Source organism: Cyprinodon variegatus, unplaced genomic scaffold (assembly GCF_000732505.1).
Source record: "Cyprinodon variegatus isolate N-32 unplaced genomic scaffold, C_variegatus-1.0 Scaffold50, whole genome shotgun sequence".
Taxonomy (NCBI): domain Eukaryota; kingdom Metazoa; phylum Chordata; class Actinopteri; order Cyprinodontiformes; family Cyprinodontidae; genus Cyprinodon; species Cyprinodon variegatus.
Window position 1 is genome coordinate 888,772 of NW_015150503.1, and position 22,288 is coordinate 911,059.

Below are 22,288 nucleotides of genomic sequence, written 5' to 3' on the forward strand. Positions count from 1 at the left end.
ACTGTCGCGCTTCTCGTTGCGTTACACCTCAACCCGCCTCAAAGCTAACGCTGATTGGACGTTCGTTTGGTGTTCGGCTCCAAATTTTCTTCAACGGAAAGTCTCCAGACTGATTAGCGAGTGAAATCTTGAAAGATTGCGAGATCAGGATGGTCTCATGAGGCTAGGCCGACTCTTTACAAGGCTGAGTTTAGCTGTAACTCCTCAGACTGAAGCAGTGTCTTGGAGAAAAAAGAACATTATTACTGTCATTGTCCTGCTCTGAGGTGAACCTCAGTCTCAAGTCTTTTGTTGCCTCTAAAGCGAACTCTTTTTTTTCTGAATCACCTTGTATTTGGCGATTATTTACTTTACACCATCAGCTCTGAGCAGCTTACTTGTACCCATTGAAGAGAAACATCCCCGCAGTAGGAGTCTGGCTGGGGGATGCTGTAATCAGAGGGATTTAACAGTGTTTGCTTGATTCTGATATTTTATTTTTATTTAAAAATAAATTTTATTCCAGCTATCTTATATAGCTTAAATGAAATCTAATTATGTTTTATTGAATTGCCTGCTTTATCAAATGTTTTGACTTGACATTGGAATAGCTGTGTTATGAAAGTAAGCGACATTAGTAAAGATAAACCAGTGTGTAAATCTACAGCACCCATCCTTCTGCCAAATCCACTTTATTCAGCTCCTTTCATGGATTTCAGCAAATGTTCACTTTGTATCAAAATAAAGAGACTGAACAAGGACTAAGCATTTTTGATTATTATTCAGAGCAACGTGTTGTTGTGCATTTTAATGTCTGTTGCTTCATTTGAAGTGGAGGCTGGAAAATTGCAGTGGTTTCATCTCCTCTGTCTCTTTCTCAGTGAGGTATTAGACATATTGATTATGAAAACTGCTTCTAAGCCGCAAAACTAAGTTTTAAAACTACAGTAAGAAACAACAGAACTAATGATGCAATATGTCAGAAAGTAAAGAAATATTAAATCAATATTTTAAATAATACACTAACATTCTGGTGCTTAAGTGAAGGATATCTAGACTATGCTGATTGCAAAGTCCAACCTGTAATTATAGTTAAAGAACTTCATATTATGTGATTTCCTCAAAACTCAGAAGCTTTCCAGTCCATTAAAAGTAGCAAGCTACATTTCATCTCTATTAAGCATATTTACTAAATTATAGTTTCTGACATGGGCCAGATGGGCGGTCTCCCAGGGTAGCCTTTAAATGGGTCTAAAAGTGAAATATAAAATATGCATATCTGTCAATTGTACTCTTAGAAAGTTTTTATATTGCTTATAGGCATGTTTAGTTAATCCAGAATTTGCAACTCAATGTGCTGAGTAGGCATCCCTCACTTGCTGCTGCAGCTCACTCATTAATGCAGGAACCACCACAGTATTCACCCACCAATGATGGTATGAAAAAAAAAAAATCTATCTTTTTTTCACAGTGATTTGTTTCCTAACCAGCATCTGCAGGCCAGCCTCAATATTCTGCTAATAGAAGTCAACTTCTGCTGCGCATCACTTAAACACACAGCTTTATCATAGTTTTCTAAAGCCGCATCTGTCTTATTAAATACAGTAAAAGTGAAATTATACGGATTTTTAAATGTAATTTAATTCATCAGGATTAAAGCTACACGTGTAATTTTCCGCTGCATTTAATGGTCAAACTCCAGCGATATGAACATCTAATATACATACACTACCATTCAAAAGTTTGGGGTCACATTGAAATGTCCTTATTTTTGAAGGAAAAGCACTTTACTTTTCAATGAATATAACTTTAAACTAGTCTTAACTTTAAAGAAATACACTCTATACAATGCTAATGTGGCTATTCTAGCTGCAAATGTCTGGTTTTTGGTGCAATATCTACATTTCCAGCAACTATCACTCCAGTGTTCTAATGGTACAATGTGTTTTGCTCATTGGCTCAGAAGGCTAATTGATGATTAGAAAACCTTTGTGCAATCATGTTCACACATCTGAAAACAGATTAGCTTGTTACAGAAGCTACAAAACTGACCTTCCTTTGAGCAGATTGAGTTTCTGGAGCATCACATTTGTGGGGTCAATTAAACGCTCAAAAAAGCCAGAAAAAGAGAACTTTCATCTGAAACTCGACAGTCTATTCTTGTTCTTAGAAATGAAGGCTATTCCATGCGAGAAATTGCTAAGAAATTGAAGATTTCCTACAACGATGTGTACTACTCCCCAGAGATGGGAAGTAACGAAGTACAAATACTTTGTTACTGTACTCAAGTAGATTTTTCTGATATTTTTACTTTACTTTACTACTTATTTTTATGGCGACTTTTTACTTCTACTCCTTACATTTTTACACAAATATCTGTACTTTCTACTCCTTGCATTTTAAAAAATTGGCTCGTTACTTTAGTTTTGAATCATTTCAATGGAGTTACCGTTATTATTTTTCACGTCATCAATACCAAATTCAATCTAATTGGATGGGAATCTACGTTGCATTTGACGCACCACTACAAGATGAATCGACAGATTCGGCGGTATTCATTTGCGGCAAATCATTGCAGCTTGGTGGCGGTGGCGTTAGCATAGTAGCATGGACAACAAGATGATTGAAAATGAACACAACGGAGATCTAGTCCTATTGGCAGACATCCATTTAAAATGTAGGCAACGACATGAAAAAAGTGGTTTCTACTTTTACTTTTATACTTTAAGTAAATTTACAAGCCTGTACTTTGTTACTTTTAATTGAGTAAAGAAGTTTAATCAGTACTTCCACTTTTACCAGAGTATTTTTTAACACAAGTATTTGTACTTTTACTCAAGTACGGAAAGTGAGTACTTTTGCCATCTCTGCTACTCCCTTCAGAGGACAGCACAAACAGGCTCTAACCAGAGTAGAAAAAGAAGTGGGAGGCCGCGTTGCACAACTGAGCAAGAATATAAGTACATTAGAGTCTCTAGTTTGAGAAACAGACACCTCACAGGTCCCCAACTGGCATCTTCATTAAATAGTACCCGCAGTAGCCTGTTTGCGGGGCTAACTGGAGTTGTGATACACTTGATTGCCAAAGTAACATTAGAAACCCAATGAGATTCTTCTTTCCTTTGTTTTTCTATTCTTGATGAGAACAGTAACAACATTTTTTCAGCTGCAGGACATGTGAAAGGAAACTTTTTTAACTAAAAATATGAGTTTTCTCACTTTCCTGGTCCAGACCAGGCAGTGTGAATCAGCAAATGCTTTATCCTGTTTTCTTATATCAAAATGTATCCTTCAAAATAGATAACTGAAAGATTAATGCTGTTAATTATAATAATAACAATTATCCAACACTTGGATGGTAGCTTAACTCGTTGATGGGAAGTATCTCTTCTGGGGTCTTTAAACAGATGAAAACCAGATGATAAACTGTGCCAAAAAAAACAAGTTTAGTGTTTTTTTATGATGGCCTTCTGGTTGTGTTTATGCATAGCTACAGAAAAGGAAGAGATGTCAACACTGAAGCATGAATGTAACCGAAAGCGCTTACGTTTATTTATGAAAACAGTCAGCTGACAAGTTTCCTATAATTCCTCTGATATGCACAGTTTTTTCTTTTTGGTGGACAAAAAGAGCAACAGCTGGCCTGGATTTGATTGTCTCTTAGGGAACAGTAAAATATTAGACAGCACTCACCACGCACTCGTCTGCCAAGCCCTTCTCTCAAGTACGCAGCAGATACACATGGAAAATTTACAGCTCTGTGCTGACATACATATTCAGCCACACCTTGGAGCCATTCCCACCCAGTGTACTCACACCAAACCACACACACACAGACAGACACACTCCGCAAGCGGGCCAGACCAGTGTTCTAAATAAAGACAGACAGTGGAACAGATTTTCGCACCCAGCGGGACCATTAGCAGCACAGTCAGACCACCAGCAAACTTCCATCCTCATCAGCATCACAAACACATTTTGACACCTGCCATCAAAGAGGAACACACTGGAAAAAATAAACAAATCGCACACATGCACTCTAATACTCACATCCAGACATAGATCGGAAGCACATTAGTATTTAATGCATAGCTTGCTGGGACTGTCAACAGTTTATTTGTATGAGTGGTGTGTCCCCCAGGCTGTACCTTAAATATGTTTGCCATGGCCGCCGGTGCAACTCCCTTAAGGTCTGGGCTAGGAAGGCAATAGATACACTCGGGTGTATTACGCAGCCCTCTGGGAACAGAAAAAATGATACTTCTCTGTGCAAATTTCTACACGGCACTATTCACCGAACTGGCTCAGGTTGGGAAAATGCATCGTCTGTAAAGCTAGTCAGAACTCAGACATGTTTGGAGGAACTTTGGTACACCTGCAGCGATGTTATGGTTTCACAAAAATATATTTGTTATCTAGAAAGAAAAACAGAGCATTGGTTTGAAAAGTCTGAGATGGACTGGCGACCGTCCAGGATGGACCCTGCCTGTGGTCCGTAGACAGCTGGAGATAGGCAACAGCACCCCTTGTGACCCCGCTTGGGATACATGTGACGGAAAATGGATGGTTAGAAAAGTTGAATACAAATAAATTTAAAAATAAAAAAAAAATAATAAAAAAAGTCTCTACACTCCAATTAATGATTAATCGATTACTAAATTAGTTGACATTTTTTTTTCAATATTCGATTGATCACAATTAATCCCATTGTTTTAGCCCTAATATATTTACACATTTCCAAACGTTTGGTTAGATGTTATGTTCCTCAGTAAACTGTGACTTGAACAGAGGGTTCTTGCAGCTAATAGAAGGCGAATTGACATCCAAAGCTTTCTCTATGGTGGTGGTGGCAGCATGATGCTGTGGGGCCTTTTTACTCCAAAACACAGACCAGATATCTTCTGGAGAAGAGTTGCCTGGTCAGACAATAATAAAAAAAGACTGATCTAGTCATAATGTCAATAAACGCTACTGCTACTGTTAAGCATGATGGTGGCAGCATGATGTTGTGTTGCTTTTCTAATTCTACATGGACAGATAAACAGAAAAACATTAATTCTCACAATAAGTGTGTTTAAATATTTTAACGTGAGATTTTCCGACCTAAGGAAACTTGAACAGCTGTGGATCTGTTTACTGCCTGCTGTTCTGTGGGCTCTGTGGGCAGAAATATTATGTAGGAAGATCCTGCTCAGATTAAAGTGCATGCATTCCTGGATTTGGTTAATAAAAAATGTCTTTTATGTTTAAAAAAAAAAAAAGAAAAGCTGAATGCATCATAGGCAGCTCTTCAGAATATATTGCTTTTGGTTAATCATTTTTTTTTATGTTTTTCTCCATCATATAACCTAAGGCAAAGGTTTTTAGCGCATGGACTAAACTGCTTCTTTTCCAACACTGATTATTCATAGATTCTAAAATGCAGACTATACACATTCCAAAATGTCATATTCTGCTATTAAATTATTTTGAAATAAGGGAAACTGACATGAAAATATGATGTAACACATAGAAAGAGTGCAAAATGCCTATTTTTCTTTTACGTTAATAACAGAACCAGGTGCTTTTTTTCCCCTAATGTTCTTTTGTATACCTGTCAATCATTCTTTACAATTCTGTTGGATACAACTGTGCAAAAATAAAACACAGTTGTCACTTTGAGATTGGATCTGGCCACCCGAGAGTTTGCCTCACAAACCTTTTTCCAAAAATTTTATGTTCGGAAGTCATTTGGAAACCTATGCAGTGCTCTCAGCACACAGCATATGGGTTTCTCTGCAAACTAAAGTTCTAAGACATATCTAAAAGATTAACACAGAATGAGGAAGTCTATTGCTTGTAAACCGAAAAAAAAACTGATAATAGATTGTGGAATTAGTAACACTAACTTACTTAATTCAGAAGGAAGAGACAGGCTGGGCAAAACAGTATTTGACTTTTTGAAATTCATGTTCTTCTCTTGATCCATATATATATATATATATATATATATATATATATATATATATATATATATATATATATATATATATATATATATATATATGTTATGTTCTTATATGTAGGTTCTTATATTCTGTTTTTAAAATACCTACGTTCCTCTGAATTATAAATTCATACCCAGGGGCAGCCATTCATACCTGGCACCAGTCTCATTAAAGAGTGAGCTGATTTAATAGGCTGTGTTGAGCAGAAGAGGTTGTAATGGTGACACACTAACCTGCGTGTCCCAGCTATGAGCGGACCTGGGCCACAGCCGCTGGGAGAGAATCCTGCATTTGCTGAACTGCATGCAAATGAGAGTCTCCTAACACAATCCTTAGGTGTTGTGGGGAAGAACCACAGAAGAAAGTGGACATTTAGTCAAATTAAGTGCATTTGAGTTTACTACGTTTATTAGGAAATTTCTCTTAACATCCTCATCTTAATACTTTTTGCGATTTTGGAATGCCAATAGAAAGCGTTCCATACCTCTAAATGACATGATTGGCCTAGCCTGGCCAGCTCTCACCCACATCTCTCTTTAAACAACCAAAGTCTGTCTGGATTCTCTTAAGGATATTTCTAAACTTTCCTCTTCGTCAGACGAGTTAAAAAGGAAGTGACTATATTGGTTTGGATTTTGTTTGAACTCACAGTGGTGCTGTGAAATGAACTCACTGCTCCATGTATCTTCACCTTTGGGTCTGTTCTGTTTAAACTGTTGATGATGTTGTCCATCTTAATTGATTGATCTGTTTAAATTAAAGAAGGTTGCCTGGCTGTTTGTTTCCTGGACGGGGCCACATTTACAGTTGCCTTTTGTATCTACAGTGTTGGGCACGTTACTTTGAAAAAGTAGTTAGTTGTAGTTATAGTTACTAGTTACTTCTCCCAAAATGTAACTGAGTTAGTAACTGAGTTACTCCACAATAAAAGTAACTAGTTAGTAGTAAAAGTAACTAGTTAGTAGTAAAAGTAACTACTGCGTTACTTTTGCGAGTGTATGAAATTAATAACTGGGGATGTCTAATTCTGAAGTCCTGTGTTTGGGTTGTTATAGATACTGTAACATGTATCTATATCTATCTATCTATTCCATCCATCCATCCATCCATCCATCCATCCATCCATCCATCCATCCATAATGATTGTTCACGCTCTCCGTTGTTCCCCTGTGGCGCGAGCACAGGGCGGCTGTTACGCGCCTTTAGCTAGCATGCGCGTTTCCTGTCGCTTGCGCGGTGAATCGTGCCGCCGCGCTGTGCGGAGATGCAGGGGAAACCGTATCTGATGGGGAAACGCAGATCGACGTAACAACGGTATTTCCATCTGGAAAACGCTGTTTTGCCTCTGGAGTCCTCCTCACTCTCCATCCTCCCCTCTCTCATGACGCGCGCACGAGTCCTATCATGAAAAAAGGTTCATTGTGCGACCTGAGTAACGTGCAGTAACGGGGTGTCGGTAATTGTAACTGCGTTATAGTTACAGTAAGAGTAATAATTTTGATTACTCGTTACTAAAAAAGGTAGCGGCGTTACTTTCAACGCCGGTACTCCCATCACTGTGTATCTATGCTTCTTTTTCTATGTCTGCTTCAGTCTCCTTGAACCCCAGTGGGCCTCAGCAGATGGCCGCTCACACTGAGCCTGGTTCTGCTGGAGGTTTCTTCCTGTTAAAAGGGAGTTTTTCCTCTCCACTGTCGCTACAAGCATGCTTAATGTGAGGGATTGCTTTCAAGTCAATGAGTCGATGCAATCAACTGGTTTTCCGCAGATAGAAAACTTTGAATCAATCTGACTGGATGATCTGTTTGAACTGTAAAGATGACATGTTGTGAATTGTTGCTATAGAAATAAACTGAAGTGAATTAATTTGACCACAGATGATGATCCTGCCTTTAATGTTTTGTCCTGGATATGACACGGTCAAGCTACTGTGGCCCAAATTTGGAAATGAGTTAAATGTCTGATTTTAGAAAAAACGTTGCAGTTATCAACATACCGTCTTCAGTTTTAGAAAGACGAAGGATTTATCTACAAACTGGGCTTTAAACTGTTTTTCTAGGTGAACGCATGACGAAAAAGTGAAGTGTTATTTTTAATGCTTTTTTTTTTTGCTCCCCATTCTTTTCCTATGGGGCAACTTTTGCGATATTTGTTTCTTCTTCCATAAGGTTTTATATATATTAGGTGTTTTGTTTAATTCCCTTTTGGAGACAAATCTGTCTTGACATTAGTCCATCTGTCAATATTTCTAAAATAATTTATTTCTTTACACTAACATGACGTACAAATTGATGAAATACTTTTTGTACTGTCTTTCTAAAAAAATACACCTTTTGCCATTTGCTCTCTGATAAGTTCAGCTTTAACTAAGAAAAAGCAAATGACTAAATGTCAGGAAGATTGTTCTAGATCTGCTGATTTTTTTTTTTCTGTTTAATCAGATTATCCCATCAGATTAACGTCATTTATCATAATAGTTCAGATTATACTTCACATAAAAGAGAAGGATTTTTTAATACATTCTTTAAAAAAAAACCTTTAGCAAAGACCTGTAAGCCTCCATGAGCAAAACTATCCTTTTTACTCAATTGCTTTCTTTTTTCACCTTTGTATTAATCCTGTTTTTGTTCTTTGGCTCTGACTGAGAGCTCACTCCTCAGTGTGCCTGTCTGATTTGGACCCTTCATGTTTCGCTGAGCTTTTTTTTCGTTTTGACTTCTGCCGTGTGGAGGCTTGCTTCGTGTTTGACTAGCTTGAGGGATCAGTATTTCACAGAGCAGAGCGCTTTTAGCATGGCAAGGGGCCCAATTTGGACTGAGGAACACAAGGTATCAGTGTGGGCTGAATCTGATAGGTCGATATGTTGTGATGTTCTATCGAGTCCGCTGCATCTTCTCGTAGTCGCTATAAATATTCATTTTAATCGCATTGGGTTGTACAAAGTCAGGAGTCAAAATGAAGAGCATCTAATAAATATGTATTATTACGTTCTTTGTGTTTATGAATATGCAAAATGAATTCATGGAGCTATAAATACTTCTGAACCTTATCTTTTTCTTGATTTTTTTTTTGTGACTCTTTGAACATATTACAATTTATCACATAGTGCATCATTTTAATTGTAAAAAAGACATGTACACTCAAAGAGCAAAATTGCTATCAGCTTTACTGCTCTCTAGACGCACAAAAAAATATATCTGGATGAATCATAGCGCCGCCTGAATAAACAGCTTCCCCTAAATTAGATACATTTCACAGGAGATATACTCTAGTGCCTTGCAAAATGTTTTCCTCCTCTCAGACGCTCATAAGAAAACTAATAATCACAAAAAGAAATGACAACTTCTGTTTTATATCTTAAGAAAAAGTTTTTTTTTTCATGCCACCAGAATCATGTCTTTAAGGTGTAATTTGGAGAGTTTATTATGTGATGCACTCTAACACACTTTCCAGGGCATTTTGAATCAGACTTACAGCATTGCAGATCTTGCTTATTTGTCGCATCATTTTTATACACCACAGACCGAAGGAAAACCTTTAAGATGCAAGTTCCATCTCTTGATTATATGAAAATGAAATAAAAAAAGGGTAACGGATTGCTGTAAATTAAACTACTCTGGCCCTTGGCTCCAATTAACGATCATTTTGCTAATTGATTAATCTGTCAATTATTTTTCTGATTAATCTATTAATAAGCGGATAGGAAAAGGTTTCTTAAATAAGATTTGTTACTAAATGAAACCAAATGAAACTAAAACTTTTCCAGGAATTCTGGAAAGAGTATATATACAGAAATTTTTTTTTTTATATATATTAAATCCAAAATATTAGTATATTTTTTTTACAATATTGGTATAGTTGTACTGTTGCCTCTTGGCCAGGTCTCCCTCGAAAAAGAGATTTTATCTTAAGGGACTTCCTTGTAAAATAAAGGTTAAATAAAAATAAAAATAGTTACTGCTCTCTGTGGGTCCCTCTATTAGCTAATTAGCATGTTTTAGAGTCTCTATTCTCCAGTTAACGATTAATCAATTATTGAATTATTTCAATAAACAATTAATCATGATTGAGCCGATTGTTTCAGCCCTACTCTGGGAATTTATTTTTATTTTTTTTAATGAATGAACAAACAATAATAAAAAAAGATGTTTTGCATCAAAAAGTGACAGAAACTGTTCAAATTCAGCAAATACCTTTAGAAACCTTTTTTATTGAAGCATCCAGATCAAACTTCTCTAAAAGAGTTTTGATTAGTTCAGTTTTTATGGCCTGAGGAAATGTATCTATGTGAAGAGATTAACTTTAACTTTAAAATAGTTTAGCACAGCTAAACCATCATCACATATTAAAGCAGCCGGTTGTAAACAAGGATCAACATCAGGAATTTATTGGCTGTTCATCAGGACCTTAGGAATCAAAAATAAACATCCAGCCCATGAAACATTAGGGAATATATATTATTTGTCAAACCAGATAGAATTGGTTCGATGTTCTGATCTTACATCAGTATCTTTCAATGAAGGGCTTCAGGGCTCAGGCTAAAGTTGCTCTTATAGCCGATCAACACGAGCAGAATTACATTTCAGCTTCTTCATAGCTAGAAACTTTAAATATTTTACAAAGCTTTAAGAAAATAGCCACAGGACATTGATTGTTGTTCATATAAATCCTTCTTAGAAAGCAGTAGGATGAAGCCATTTCTTCCAATGGAACTACAGCTAATTCTTCTGACTTGAGGAGAGGCTTATAAATCATCTTTTGTCCCCCACTTTGTTTAACTTTCATCTCATATATTCATCCTCATCCTTTCACTTTTATGCTTCTACCTCTAGTGAATTTGCCGAGACAGGATGGAGGAACCAAATATCAGCACTATAGATCATTTTGACAGTTTAATTTCAATGCCTGATTATCAGTCAATTTGATAATTATACTATCCAACCATCCAATTAATGTGTTCTATATTTACAATGATGATCAAGTAAGCTCTCCACTTTTACACCTTTTCTAAAGGATGAGCTATTGAAACCAGGAGGGAGCTTGACAGCTTGCCTCCAAGGCGCCTTGATTGAGATATAAAAATCAGCGTTCAGTTCACCCTCCTGAGAAGTTTCACCGGTCTGCCTCCATCCATGCCTTCACACTAAACAGAGCGTGTTCACCAATCACAACAAGGGAGAAAGACGGAGCAAAATGGAGCGGGGTGGAAAGGATGATGAAAGGATTTCACACCTCCTCCTTGGTGTCTCTCCTCATGTCTGCTTCAGCGCTGCTCGGGGGTTGAACAGTGCACTGTGCCAGAGAGTCAGTGACACAGAAACACACAGAGCACCACGGCACAGGGCCACAGCTTCATGACTCCATGCCTTGCTTACTCTTTGCTATTAGTTGGGCGTCTTAGGTACTCGGTGAACGAGTCAGAATCAACCAGCACAGGCACTGGTGGATCAGGGGGGGTGAAGTAGCTCTAAATGGGACATGGGGGGGAAGGAGTTTTTATCTGAAGTGAAACTGCTGCTTTTCTATCTAAGGTTTTTTTGAAGCTCTTGAATTTCTTCACATTTTGTCATAATACAACCACAAACTGCAATACATTTCATTCTGATTTAATGCCATGAAGCAGCAATAAATTGAAACATAACTGTGAAGTGGAAAGAGAAATATAGACTTTGTACAAAAAAAAAAAAAATCTGATTATTTCACTTATTAAAACATTTTCCCATTTACAGTACTTGGAAAAATTTTCATGACCCTCATTTTTTTTAGTTCTGTTTAAGTTTGTTAAGTTTTCTGTTATACTTTGATTCATATATATTACGTGTTTCTAGTTTATTGGTTTCATTTCCATTTTGTGTTATTCTAGTTATTTTTTTTTATTGTATTTGAGTTCTTGGGTATTTCTTGTTTGTCCTCTGCTGCCCTCTTGAGTCAGTCTCTTTTTCCCTAGCTCCCTTCTAGACTGCTCTGTCCACACCTGCTCCCACTCTCATAATTAGGCTGATCTTTGTTCAGTCTGCCATTTAGAGGCTCTGTTCGAAATTCTGGGCTGCATCCTCCAAGGACGCGGTCTGCCTAGACTGGATCCTTCGAAGTGCGTGGAAATAAGGAGACAGGAAGTGTTTTGGCTGTGAATTCGAACAGGTCTATCCTTTGGCGGGTTTTACCGCCGTATGCTCTGTTGCTTAGATACCATGAAAATTGAAACACAAAGCAGGGAAAAAAATGAATACCGAAGTTTTCAAAACTGTTTGTTTATTTATTTTTTATTAATTGATATTTAATAATGATAGAAACCTCAGTCAGTTAAATAACCTGCTGCTGTCATTCTGCACATCTCTGATGTTGCTGCTATTTTCAAATATCAATTAATGTAAAAATGTCCATAGCTGCATATTGGTTATTAATTCTCCAGTTTTATATTGTTAAAACACTTTACAGAATTTAATTGTTTATCTTTTAACTCTTATACAGTTTTCTAAGGTCCTCATTTGTGTGACCATTTTCAATAATCTTTCTGCTGCTGTAAATTTGCCCATTGTGGGACAATAAAGGGATTTTCTATTCTATAAAAGGAGTAGAAATATATAAGTAAATCTAAACATTGTATGTATAAAAATCTATCTGTATAAAAATCTAACAGCAATAAAAAAATGAAACTATCAGATTTATAGTCCCCACCCTGCAGATCTATTAGAATCTGTCCTTAAATTCCAGCCAAACTCATTTACACAGTAACAGATTAAAACCTTTAGATAAACCAAACATTACCGCCACATATCTGACTCAATAACCATTAAAACAACTATTTTCTTTTATTTCAGACGGAACTATTCACACACTGGATTATAATAAACTGAACTTCCAATTTTCACCACTGTTCAGCGCCAAGTAACCTTTCCTCTGATCACAGCTTGCTTGGTCTCGCAATGAATCCTGGGTAAACCAAGGATACCGAGGATACATCAGACCCGTCCTTCAAATTGGGCAAAAAGAAGGACGCATTTTAAGGTTGCATAACGAAGAGTCTTGGAATCCGACCAGACCTCAGCGCCACGCTATGACGTAATCGTCCTTCGAATCTGGCCTTCTAAGGACGCGTCCTAGGTTTTCGAACAGAGCAATACACCTTATGTTCAGTCACAGTTTGCTGGTTCCCTGTTGTTGTTTTGTTGCTCTGCCGTTTCCTGGCTTCTCATGGGAATTTTTCCCTGACCTTATCTCATTTTTGGTTCTCAGTATTTTTTGGATTTTTGCTTCTGTTGCCTTGGACTACCTTATTAAATCTGCAAAATTCACCTCTGCCTCCTGATCTCTGCCTTTGGGTCCTCACAAACCTCTACCTTACCCTGATTAAAGTAACTAAAGCTCCAACAAACAGAATGTGGAACTTCAGTCATCAAGGCTACTTTGCTCAAATCTTTGGATTTTCTTCATGAATCAGATTATTTTGACTGGTTATTTCCATTACTTTGATATTGTCGACTACATCTGACTTCAGTGTGAACACGCTATGGCTCCACGCTGACCCACAGGTGAACAATAAGAGTATCCTACCAGGGAGCAAAACAGTGACCATGACGCAATAGGTGCTTTGGTGCAAGTGTACCACAGAAACGATTTATTGTGTCAATGGGTGCTGTGTGGAAAACACATGAATAAAGGGAGAGTGGAACTTTGTTGTGGCGTTTTAGGGAGATTTGACTGACATTTCAGCAGAGACAGAGCAAGCACTGGTGGGGCAGGAATGTTAATTTTACAGGGACAGTTTATTGAGGGCTGAATATTTAGAGATGCAATGTACAACATTAACATGGTTAATGGCCAAAGGCAACAGTAATTATACAGCTTAGGATTTTGGGTGTTTACCTGATGCAGAAAAGAAATTTCAGTCATGGAATCCAAAGAGTAAGGAAATATATCATGTTATAGGTAAATATACAGTTTTAGCTATTCAAAATCTCCCTACTTTGCTTGATGGGCCCCTGTCTGGTTCTTGTCTGGTCCCCTACAATTAGTTTTTAAACATCAATCTTTGTACTAAACTATTCTGTCACTATTTTTGGACATTAAGATCTAAAAAGAAGCACCATCTCCCTGTAATTTAATAAAAGGGTGGAGTCAGAGTAAAAAAATATGCACCCCCAGGAGAAGGAGGAGGTGCTCGGTGAACGAGTCACACCTCAGTTGAATTTAGAGCGAGTGGGCCAGCCATTACTCACATATAACATTTGATTTTGTCATGATTTAATTTTAAAGGTCTGACCCCAACATGCAGAAGACCAAACAGAGAGACCAGGGAAAGGTTTAAACAGGTTTATTTGAAATAAAGGTGATGCATCCAGTGCTGCTTTGAGCACTGCTCAACAGGGACTGAAAGGTGAGGGGAAGACACTGTGGTTAGTTTAGGCTCAGTGGGAAATTTGAATTTTTGTTTTTGCATAGGAGGAAAAGGTTGCAGACTCACTTCTCCAGGAAAAGGGTGTCCTTTATGGAATCCAGACTGTGAGGATTGTACTTGTACTTGTCTTGTTTGGTGATGGGTAGACTGGGTTACTCAGACTGCGGTTGTTGACTGCCCCTCTGATTTCCTGCGGTACTTGAACGGGCTGCGGTGCTGAAGAAACCTTTGCTTGGTGTGAAGCTCAAACGACCTCTTGGGGAAAGTGGGTCCTAACTTCCTGTTTGGAACCCCAGTTCAGTTAGAAGCTCAGTTGAACCTTTCAGAGAGAGAAGGACAGAACAAATCCAGTTTGCAGGTTGACTTCCTGCCAAGAGGCAAAGACAAAAACAAAGTTAAGACTAAGTTTATAAAAAACTCAGCTTGGCTAGAGAATCCAAAACTGGCAAACTAAGGCCCCGTCCACATGAAGTCAAACCCTGGCCTAAATTCAGAAATTTTTCACCAAACCAGCCTCTCATCCATACGAAGCCGGCCTTTCGGGGGTCTGTAACAATCTTGTTTTTATTAAGCCTTCAGAGTGGGAAGATTTTGAAACGCCGTTTTCGCGGTTCCATCTTTAAGCTCTGACCGCATTTTTTTTTTACACGCATGCGTCATAGCGTCACCTCTAAACACGCATGTGCGACACAGTATCACAATAACAATGGCGCCGTACTGTGTTGAATGGTTGCTGCTAATGCTACTCACCCTGCTGTCGGGCTTACAACAGAATCTTCTTCTTCTGGAATATCTCCAGGAAGAACAGAGCAATATCGACAACATAGTTCAGCACCTGAATTTGACTGAACCACGAAAATGGACCCGCAGGGCAACCATGTATAAATATTAGTGCGCATGCCCAACATTTCGTTGCCTGTTTTCGCCTATTTTTGCTTTGGCACCACAGCGCCACTTACAGGCCTGGCATACATTTTGCAGCATTTTCATGCATTCATGTGGTTGATCACATTTATTTTACACCTCTACGACTCTGCTAAACTAAGCATGGCTAGAGTACCCTGTATTGGCAACACTCTGGCGACGAGGTAGTGGCAGTCAGCAGCTTAAAAACACTCCACAGATAATGAGGCAATGAGCTGCAGGTGTGCAGGGAGAACCAATGACGACGGGGCACCACCTGGTGGAGGAGGAAAGGAAACACAAAAACAGAACACACAAACTGGATTCCTGACAGATTTAAAGCATTCCCTGGCAGCTTTGGCTGTTTAGAGAATACATCTGATTAATAGAAACCTTCACCCAGACTTTTGCAGCTTCTACCAGCTTTTCACATATTTTCTTGCAAGAGAAAAGTACCCACACAGCATGATAGTGCCACTACCATGTTTCATTGAGGAATCATTGTTTTTAAAACAATGTGCAATGGTAGTTCTCAACCACACAAAGCATTATAATTTAGGCCAAAAATGTACATTTCAGTCTTAACTTTTCTTCCATATTAACAAGTCTTCCAATGGCTTTCTTTCCATCAAAGCTCTTTTTATTTTAATTTTTTTAATTTTAGGCAAATTCGCTAAGATTGTTGTCAAAGAGGCATATTGTTCTTCATAAGCTGTGAATCTCTGCAGCTCTAGTGTGTTTGATTAGATCCCAGGAAAATATAACAGTCGCATAGATTCTACAGTCAGCTGTAAATTTTGATCATTTCCAGGATTTAAAAATGCTATGCCCTTGCCTTGTGTTAGAATTGTTTAAATGGTAAAAAAAGATGTTCTCACATGAGAAAAACTCCCACACATCCTTTCACTCTGACAGCGTTTAATTTGAGTCTCCATGTGTTAATTTGTGCCTCAATGAAAACTGATGTGAAATTTAGGAGTGGGTGTTTTTGATTCAGGGCTTATTTTTTTTTTTTCTAAAATGTATTTAGAGGCATGACATCTTATTAAAAAGTACACAAAAATCAAACTTTTTGTTTCCTCTGTTTTCACAGATGACGTGCCTCCCTATTTTAAGACCGAGCCGGTGCGAAGCCAGCTTCACCTGGAACGAAATCGCTTGGTTCTGACTTGCATGGCGGAGGGAAGCTGGCCGCTGGAATTTAAATGGATCCACAATACCACCGAACTAACACGATTTTCACTGGAGTACAGGTGAGAGATAACTCAGCCATAAATGACTGAATTCATCCTATATCATCACACAAAATTATTTATCTGCACTTCCATTTTTACTCCATTCTACATAAAGTTTGCAGCTTTTGGTTCTCTCTAATATCTGTCTTCAAATTGTAAATTAGATTACTATGTTCTTTGGAAAAACACACAACAAATGCCTTTTTCAACACTTTGTTTTAATCCACAACTTCAACTTAACTAATATTGACAATAATGAAGAATTAAATGCTGGATTTGACTTTATTAAATTAAAAGTTTTGAGTTTAATGGTAAACTATCTGAATTACTCATTAAAGCAAAGTAGAACATCTGTGTTATTTTTATTTTGAGGATTTGGGGAAAAAATGGAAGAAAATTCACATTCCTGTAACAGAGCACTACCTGTTCAATAGGTTTACGGTTTTCCATGTTTGCAACAAAACTAGCAGCAGAAGTGGAGTTTGGAGATCTATCTTTACTCTCCTCTAATTTATCCAGAAATTCTAGAATTGCACTTTTTCCTCTCACTCCCAACTTTGTGATTGGCTGCATATTTAGCATGCCTTCCCTGAAAATGCCTTTCCAAGTTACTCTGTGTTAGGGTTGCCAACGGTCACTTGAAAAACTTAATCGTTCCGTAGTTACAAAAAGAAGTACCTGTCCCGTATTTAGTGGAAAAGGAACACACTTTGACCCTTATTACTGTAAGAGTAAAAAAAAGTCAGTAAAAGCTTATGGAAAATGAAAAACATTGCACGTTAGATATAAAATTTACGGAAAACTTGTTCCCAGGCCCTGTCCTGGGTTGTAACCAACGACCTGACAGAAGATAGCGGGAGACAACAGAGCATTATGGGGGACGAAATGAGTAATTTCAATGCTGATGCTGCTTTTCTCTGATGCACTCAAAGACAAACAACTTCTCACTGCAAGAGCTCAGAGGAAATACAAGTGGAAAAAGCAGGCTATCGCTACATAATGTAGCACTGAGCTAATTATTTTTTTTTCTGTTTTACAACTGTAGATTACAGTCATTGTATTTAAGGCACAAATATGTTTACAAGGTTGCACAAGTTTGCTGTTGCACCAAAAAATGTGCACTATTTATTTATTGATTTTATATTCATTTTTACCGTTAAGCAGTTAAGCAGGACAGGCTTATGTTTAAGATACTTATTTTATTCAGCAAAGTTTGTTATTTTGTATTAAAGTGAATTGTTGGATAATAATTTGCTTTCCCTGGTTCATGTCATTCACAAATACGCATCTAATTCAATGCATCTTTAAGTCAAATAGTAAAAAAAAAATCATTTCACACACAAAGAGAGGCTAAAAAATAATCACCACGGCAGGAGGGGTAAAGGCAATCGGGTCAAGTGGAACGCACATGATGTGTCCCTTTTTTTTTTTTAAAGAGTTGGCAGCCCTGCTCTTTTTATTTTGTGAAAACTTCTCATTACAAAGCAAAAATGCAGGCACACCTTCTGCATTGATAACAAAAGCAAATGATTCGCTCCATTTTTCTTTGAATCCTCCATTCTCGTCAGCCATCTTCCTTTTTTTTTCCCCTTTGGGATCCATGGTCGGACTCACCCGCTGCTTTGTTTGCATGGCACTGCGTCGCGCTTGTGTTGCAGGCTATGACCACTGATGGCTATGGCTATGATGCAAATTTTTGTTCAAGAAATGTTTACATTTATTGTTTAAATTTAAAGGATGTTTGTTTGACCTTCCGCAATACATATTAAAATAAACAAACAAACAAAAAATGAATAAATAAATAGATAAATAAAACAAAATAAACAAACAAACAAAAAAATGTACATACATTCTCTAAAAAGCTCCAGTGAGCCAAAGGGGGGCGCTAAAGAGCCAGTAGACTAGCTAGTACATCAGGGCTATATTAAATACACATTGTACAATCAACTTAAAATGATTTAAGGGTTAAAAAAATAAATAAAAATCTGGTTATATTTTTATATCAGAATAAAAACTCAGATTAGACTAAAAATGCATTCTGAAACATGCTGATAGGAATATTCTGATAGCATATAGCCAGAGCCGCAGCCACTCATGGCTGAAATATGTCACATTTGCGGATTCAGGTCAACTTTCCACTTTCAGAACTGATCCTGTAAAATGTTTACTGGCTCAGATTGTTGGCATAAACACCTCAAATGATTTACTATTTCATCCTTATTTCCGCTGAATCTGATCTGATCTGATTGCATGTTTATTCTGATTATTGCTGTCCATGTAAATTAAGCATAGGAGACGTGGAGGGTGCCATGGGAGCAGCGAGAACGCTACCTTCTCCTTTTTGCCTGGAGGAAATAAAGGAGCACAGCCAGAACTCTGCAAAATGACCTCCAGCAGGCCACTAATGTGCATTTCTCTATTCAAACTGTCAGAAACAGACTCAGTGAGGGTGGCATGAAGCGCCTCATCCACCAGTTGGGCCTGTTGTTGCCCAGCACTGCAGGGTGATTGACATTTGCAAGAGAACAAAGGGATTGGCAGGTTCACCATTAGTGCCCTGTGCTCTTCACCGATGAGAACAGGTTCCCACTGAGAATTTGACAGACGGGACAGAATCTGGGGACACTGTAGGGAATGTTGAGCTGCCTGTAAAATCTTCCAGCGAGACCGGTTTCGCGCTGGGTCAGTAATGGGGTGGGGAGGCACATCTTTGGAGGGCTGATAGCCCACCATGAGCTTTTCATGGGTACCCTGTCTGCCATCAGGTACTGGGAAGACTTCCTCTGACCAATTTGTGGCCATATGCTGCTGTAGTGGGCTATGGGCTCCTGTGGCTCATGACATGCGTGCCCGTTTCCCTTGACGACATCATGTCTCATTCCATCGGCCAATGGAACTGTCCAGCAGCTGACTGATGTTTTAATCCAGGTATGGAGGAGATCCCTGATGAGAACATCTGCCACCTCATCAGGAGTCTGCCCAGGCGTTGAAAGGAGGTCATATTGGGCCTTGGAGGCCACCCACACTTTGAAGACTTTCTATTGAAGATTAATCCGACTTTAAGAGATTTCCTTATATTCATTTAGATTATGATTCCAAATCCAGACTTCTATGGGTTCATTAGGAAGGTAGAATTAACTGGAGGGGGCATTCATGTTTGTAGCTAAATATTAGGATGATGGTTAGGAGATCTAACAGCCTCAAAGAGCTTAAGTTCATTATCAGGGATGAATGATCAAAATACTGGATAAAAAAATCTGGCTTGTGGTTTTAAAAAAGGTTATTGTGATTAAACATAGAAGTTTTAATATTTTTTAAAAATGTTCTTCTTTAAAGAGAGCCTGTCTAAGCATGAGCCCCTCGGGCCTCTTTAGCAGTGTTCCACCACTGTTGTCCAATAATGTCTCTTTACCTAACATGTGGAAAACATTCTGTGATGTGTTTGTGCAGAATTGGAATTTCCAAAGATATATTTTAAAAAACCTACTGTAATCTTTTCCCCACTTCTTACAATCAGCTAAATAAAGCATTTTGGGTGAGATTGTGCTGATTAACTTTCCTCTAGATCAGAGGTCTTCAACAGGGGGTCTGCAGAGGTACTGCATGGGGGTCGCAAAGTTTTGGTTAATTAGACTTTTAATCCCCCCTTCAATTTTTCTACTACCGGTAATTGAAATGTCTTAAATCCACATTAACATGAATTCAACACACTGTAGTAAACAGATAAATGAAGGCAGAAGATGTCTTTCTGTCATCAAGGCAGATCTGTGTTTCTGAGTAAAAATAAGTCAAATATCTGACAAAAGAGTGGAAATTAGAAGATTATATAAAAAATGTTTTGTTATTGTTGTTCCAATAAGTTTAATAGTAAGAACAGAAACATAGAAAGATAGATTTTTTTAGTTCTTCAAAAAGTCAGAGAAAGAATATCAAGATTTGACACATAAAATATCTAAAAACATGACTTTTTTAGATAGTCTTTAACATAATGACAAATGAACCAGAGAAAAGAGGTCAAACAGGTATAGGACAGCTGTAACCTAACATTTTTTTTATATTCCCCCTGCAATAATTTCCACTAATTGAAATATCTTCAAATACATATTAACATGAATTTAACAGACTGTAGTAAACAAATAAATGGAGGCAGAAAATGTCTTTCATTCATCAATAAACACATTCAGCGACACACAGGAGCTCTTTCAAACTGGACACCGTTTCATTCACAACACCTGTCCCATCAACCAGGAATCAGAAATACTTTAATAATCCCAGGGCAAAATTAGTTCCATTACATGACTCCATCTGTAATAGAGTGACAATAGAACCAGTGTGATATAACACAATTTCATACATTATATAAAATTAGGGGGTCCCCATCTCGCCATCAGTTTGGGGGTCCTTAGCCTGGAAAACGTTGAAGACCCCTGCTCTAGATGTTATACAACAACAACATTATAAGATAAAACTTTGGAATGATAAAGTGAAATTGCATCCACAGATTTTAAACCCTTTTGATCACCTTTTATTTTTGCACTTTTTTTCTCTGCCTCTCCACTTACCATTACGACATTTCATGCGTAGATAATGAAAACAGAGTTTGCATTTATTTCTGATCTTTTTCAAATAAGTAATAGCTTTCCATTTAGTTTTTCTATTTTTATTTCTTCTACCTCACCCTATCCGCTCCGGGCTCCGTGACCTCCATCACTGTCTCTGGAGAGGCTGCAAACAAGCAGGAGGCGTGAATGAGGGTTAGGGTAGCAGATAAACCTCCTTTAATGGTAACTGGGAGATCCTAATCATGTGGCAAACATTGCTCTTATCTTGGGCAACAGTGTGTCTGCAGCGTGAGCTTCCACTGCAGTGTATATGGAGCACCGGGGGGCTGAAGGAGAGCTCACCGACACACTAGCTGATCTTAGCTGAGCTGTCGTCCTCATATGTGAGGGGGCAAATGAATGTGGAAACAATGGAGGTTGAACATACAAGCTGCATCCGCCTTGTTGATGGAGCACCTTTCTCTGGAGATAGATAAGACCAGGGATGAAGCGGCAGAAGGGGAGAAAGGGTAGAAGTGACACACATATGCCTGAAAAATTGATTTGGTTCCACTGTACTTGAAAACAACACTATCTGCTGGAGCTTCTGTGGCCCTTTGACTGGGATATTGGCTGAACCACGGAGTAGTAGAAAGGATGATTAAGCAAGCTTTCAGGAGGCACCGAGCAAGGGGAGATTTCTCCCCCTCTATGAGGCGACAATGTCAGACTAAAGTATGCATATCCCTTGAGTTTTATCACTTTTTACATCTGCCTAGTTTTGCAGTATTTGCAGAATTCTTTGAGGGGCCACCATCCATCCTGCCCCAGCCATTTTCCCATTAACCATATATATATATATATATATATATATATATATATATATATATATATATATATATAGGTTTCCTTTTTTACCACACTATATTTTGAATGAAGTGTAGCAAAGAGTTGAACAGGGTTTCCTTTTTAAGGTCACATTTTTACTACCGGGCAGCATGGGGATGTGGTGTTTAGCAACATCAGCTCACAGCAAGGAGGTTCTGAGTTCGAGTCCCAGGGTAACCAAGACCTTTCTTTGAGGAGTTTGCATGTTCTCCCATAACCTGACAGTCAGATGGATTTGCTCCGCATATCCATCTGGAAACCTTCCGTAGAATTAATTTTGGGAAGGGGCGAAAACCAATCAGACCAACGAAGCATATGACGTACTAACAGAGCGACGACGAAGAGGAGCCAATTGAT

The 22,288-nt window shown here is 38.1% G+C and overlaps 1 protein-coding gene across 1 annotated transcript in view; it reads left to right on the forward strand.

Annotated features, from left to right (window-relative positions):
- Positions 1-22,288, forward strand: part of LOC107082320 (protein sidekick-2-like) — a 624,909-nt gene that overhangs the window by 383,641 nt on the left and 218,980 nt on the right. Inside the window, exon 2 of the mRNA XM_015370939.1 lies at positions 16,361-16,520. Coding sequence (XP_015226425.1) covers positions 16,361-16,520 — 160 coding nt within the window. The remainder of the gene's footprint in view (positions 1-16,360; positions 16,521-22,288) is intronic.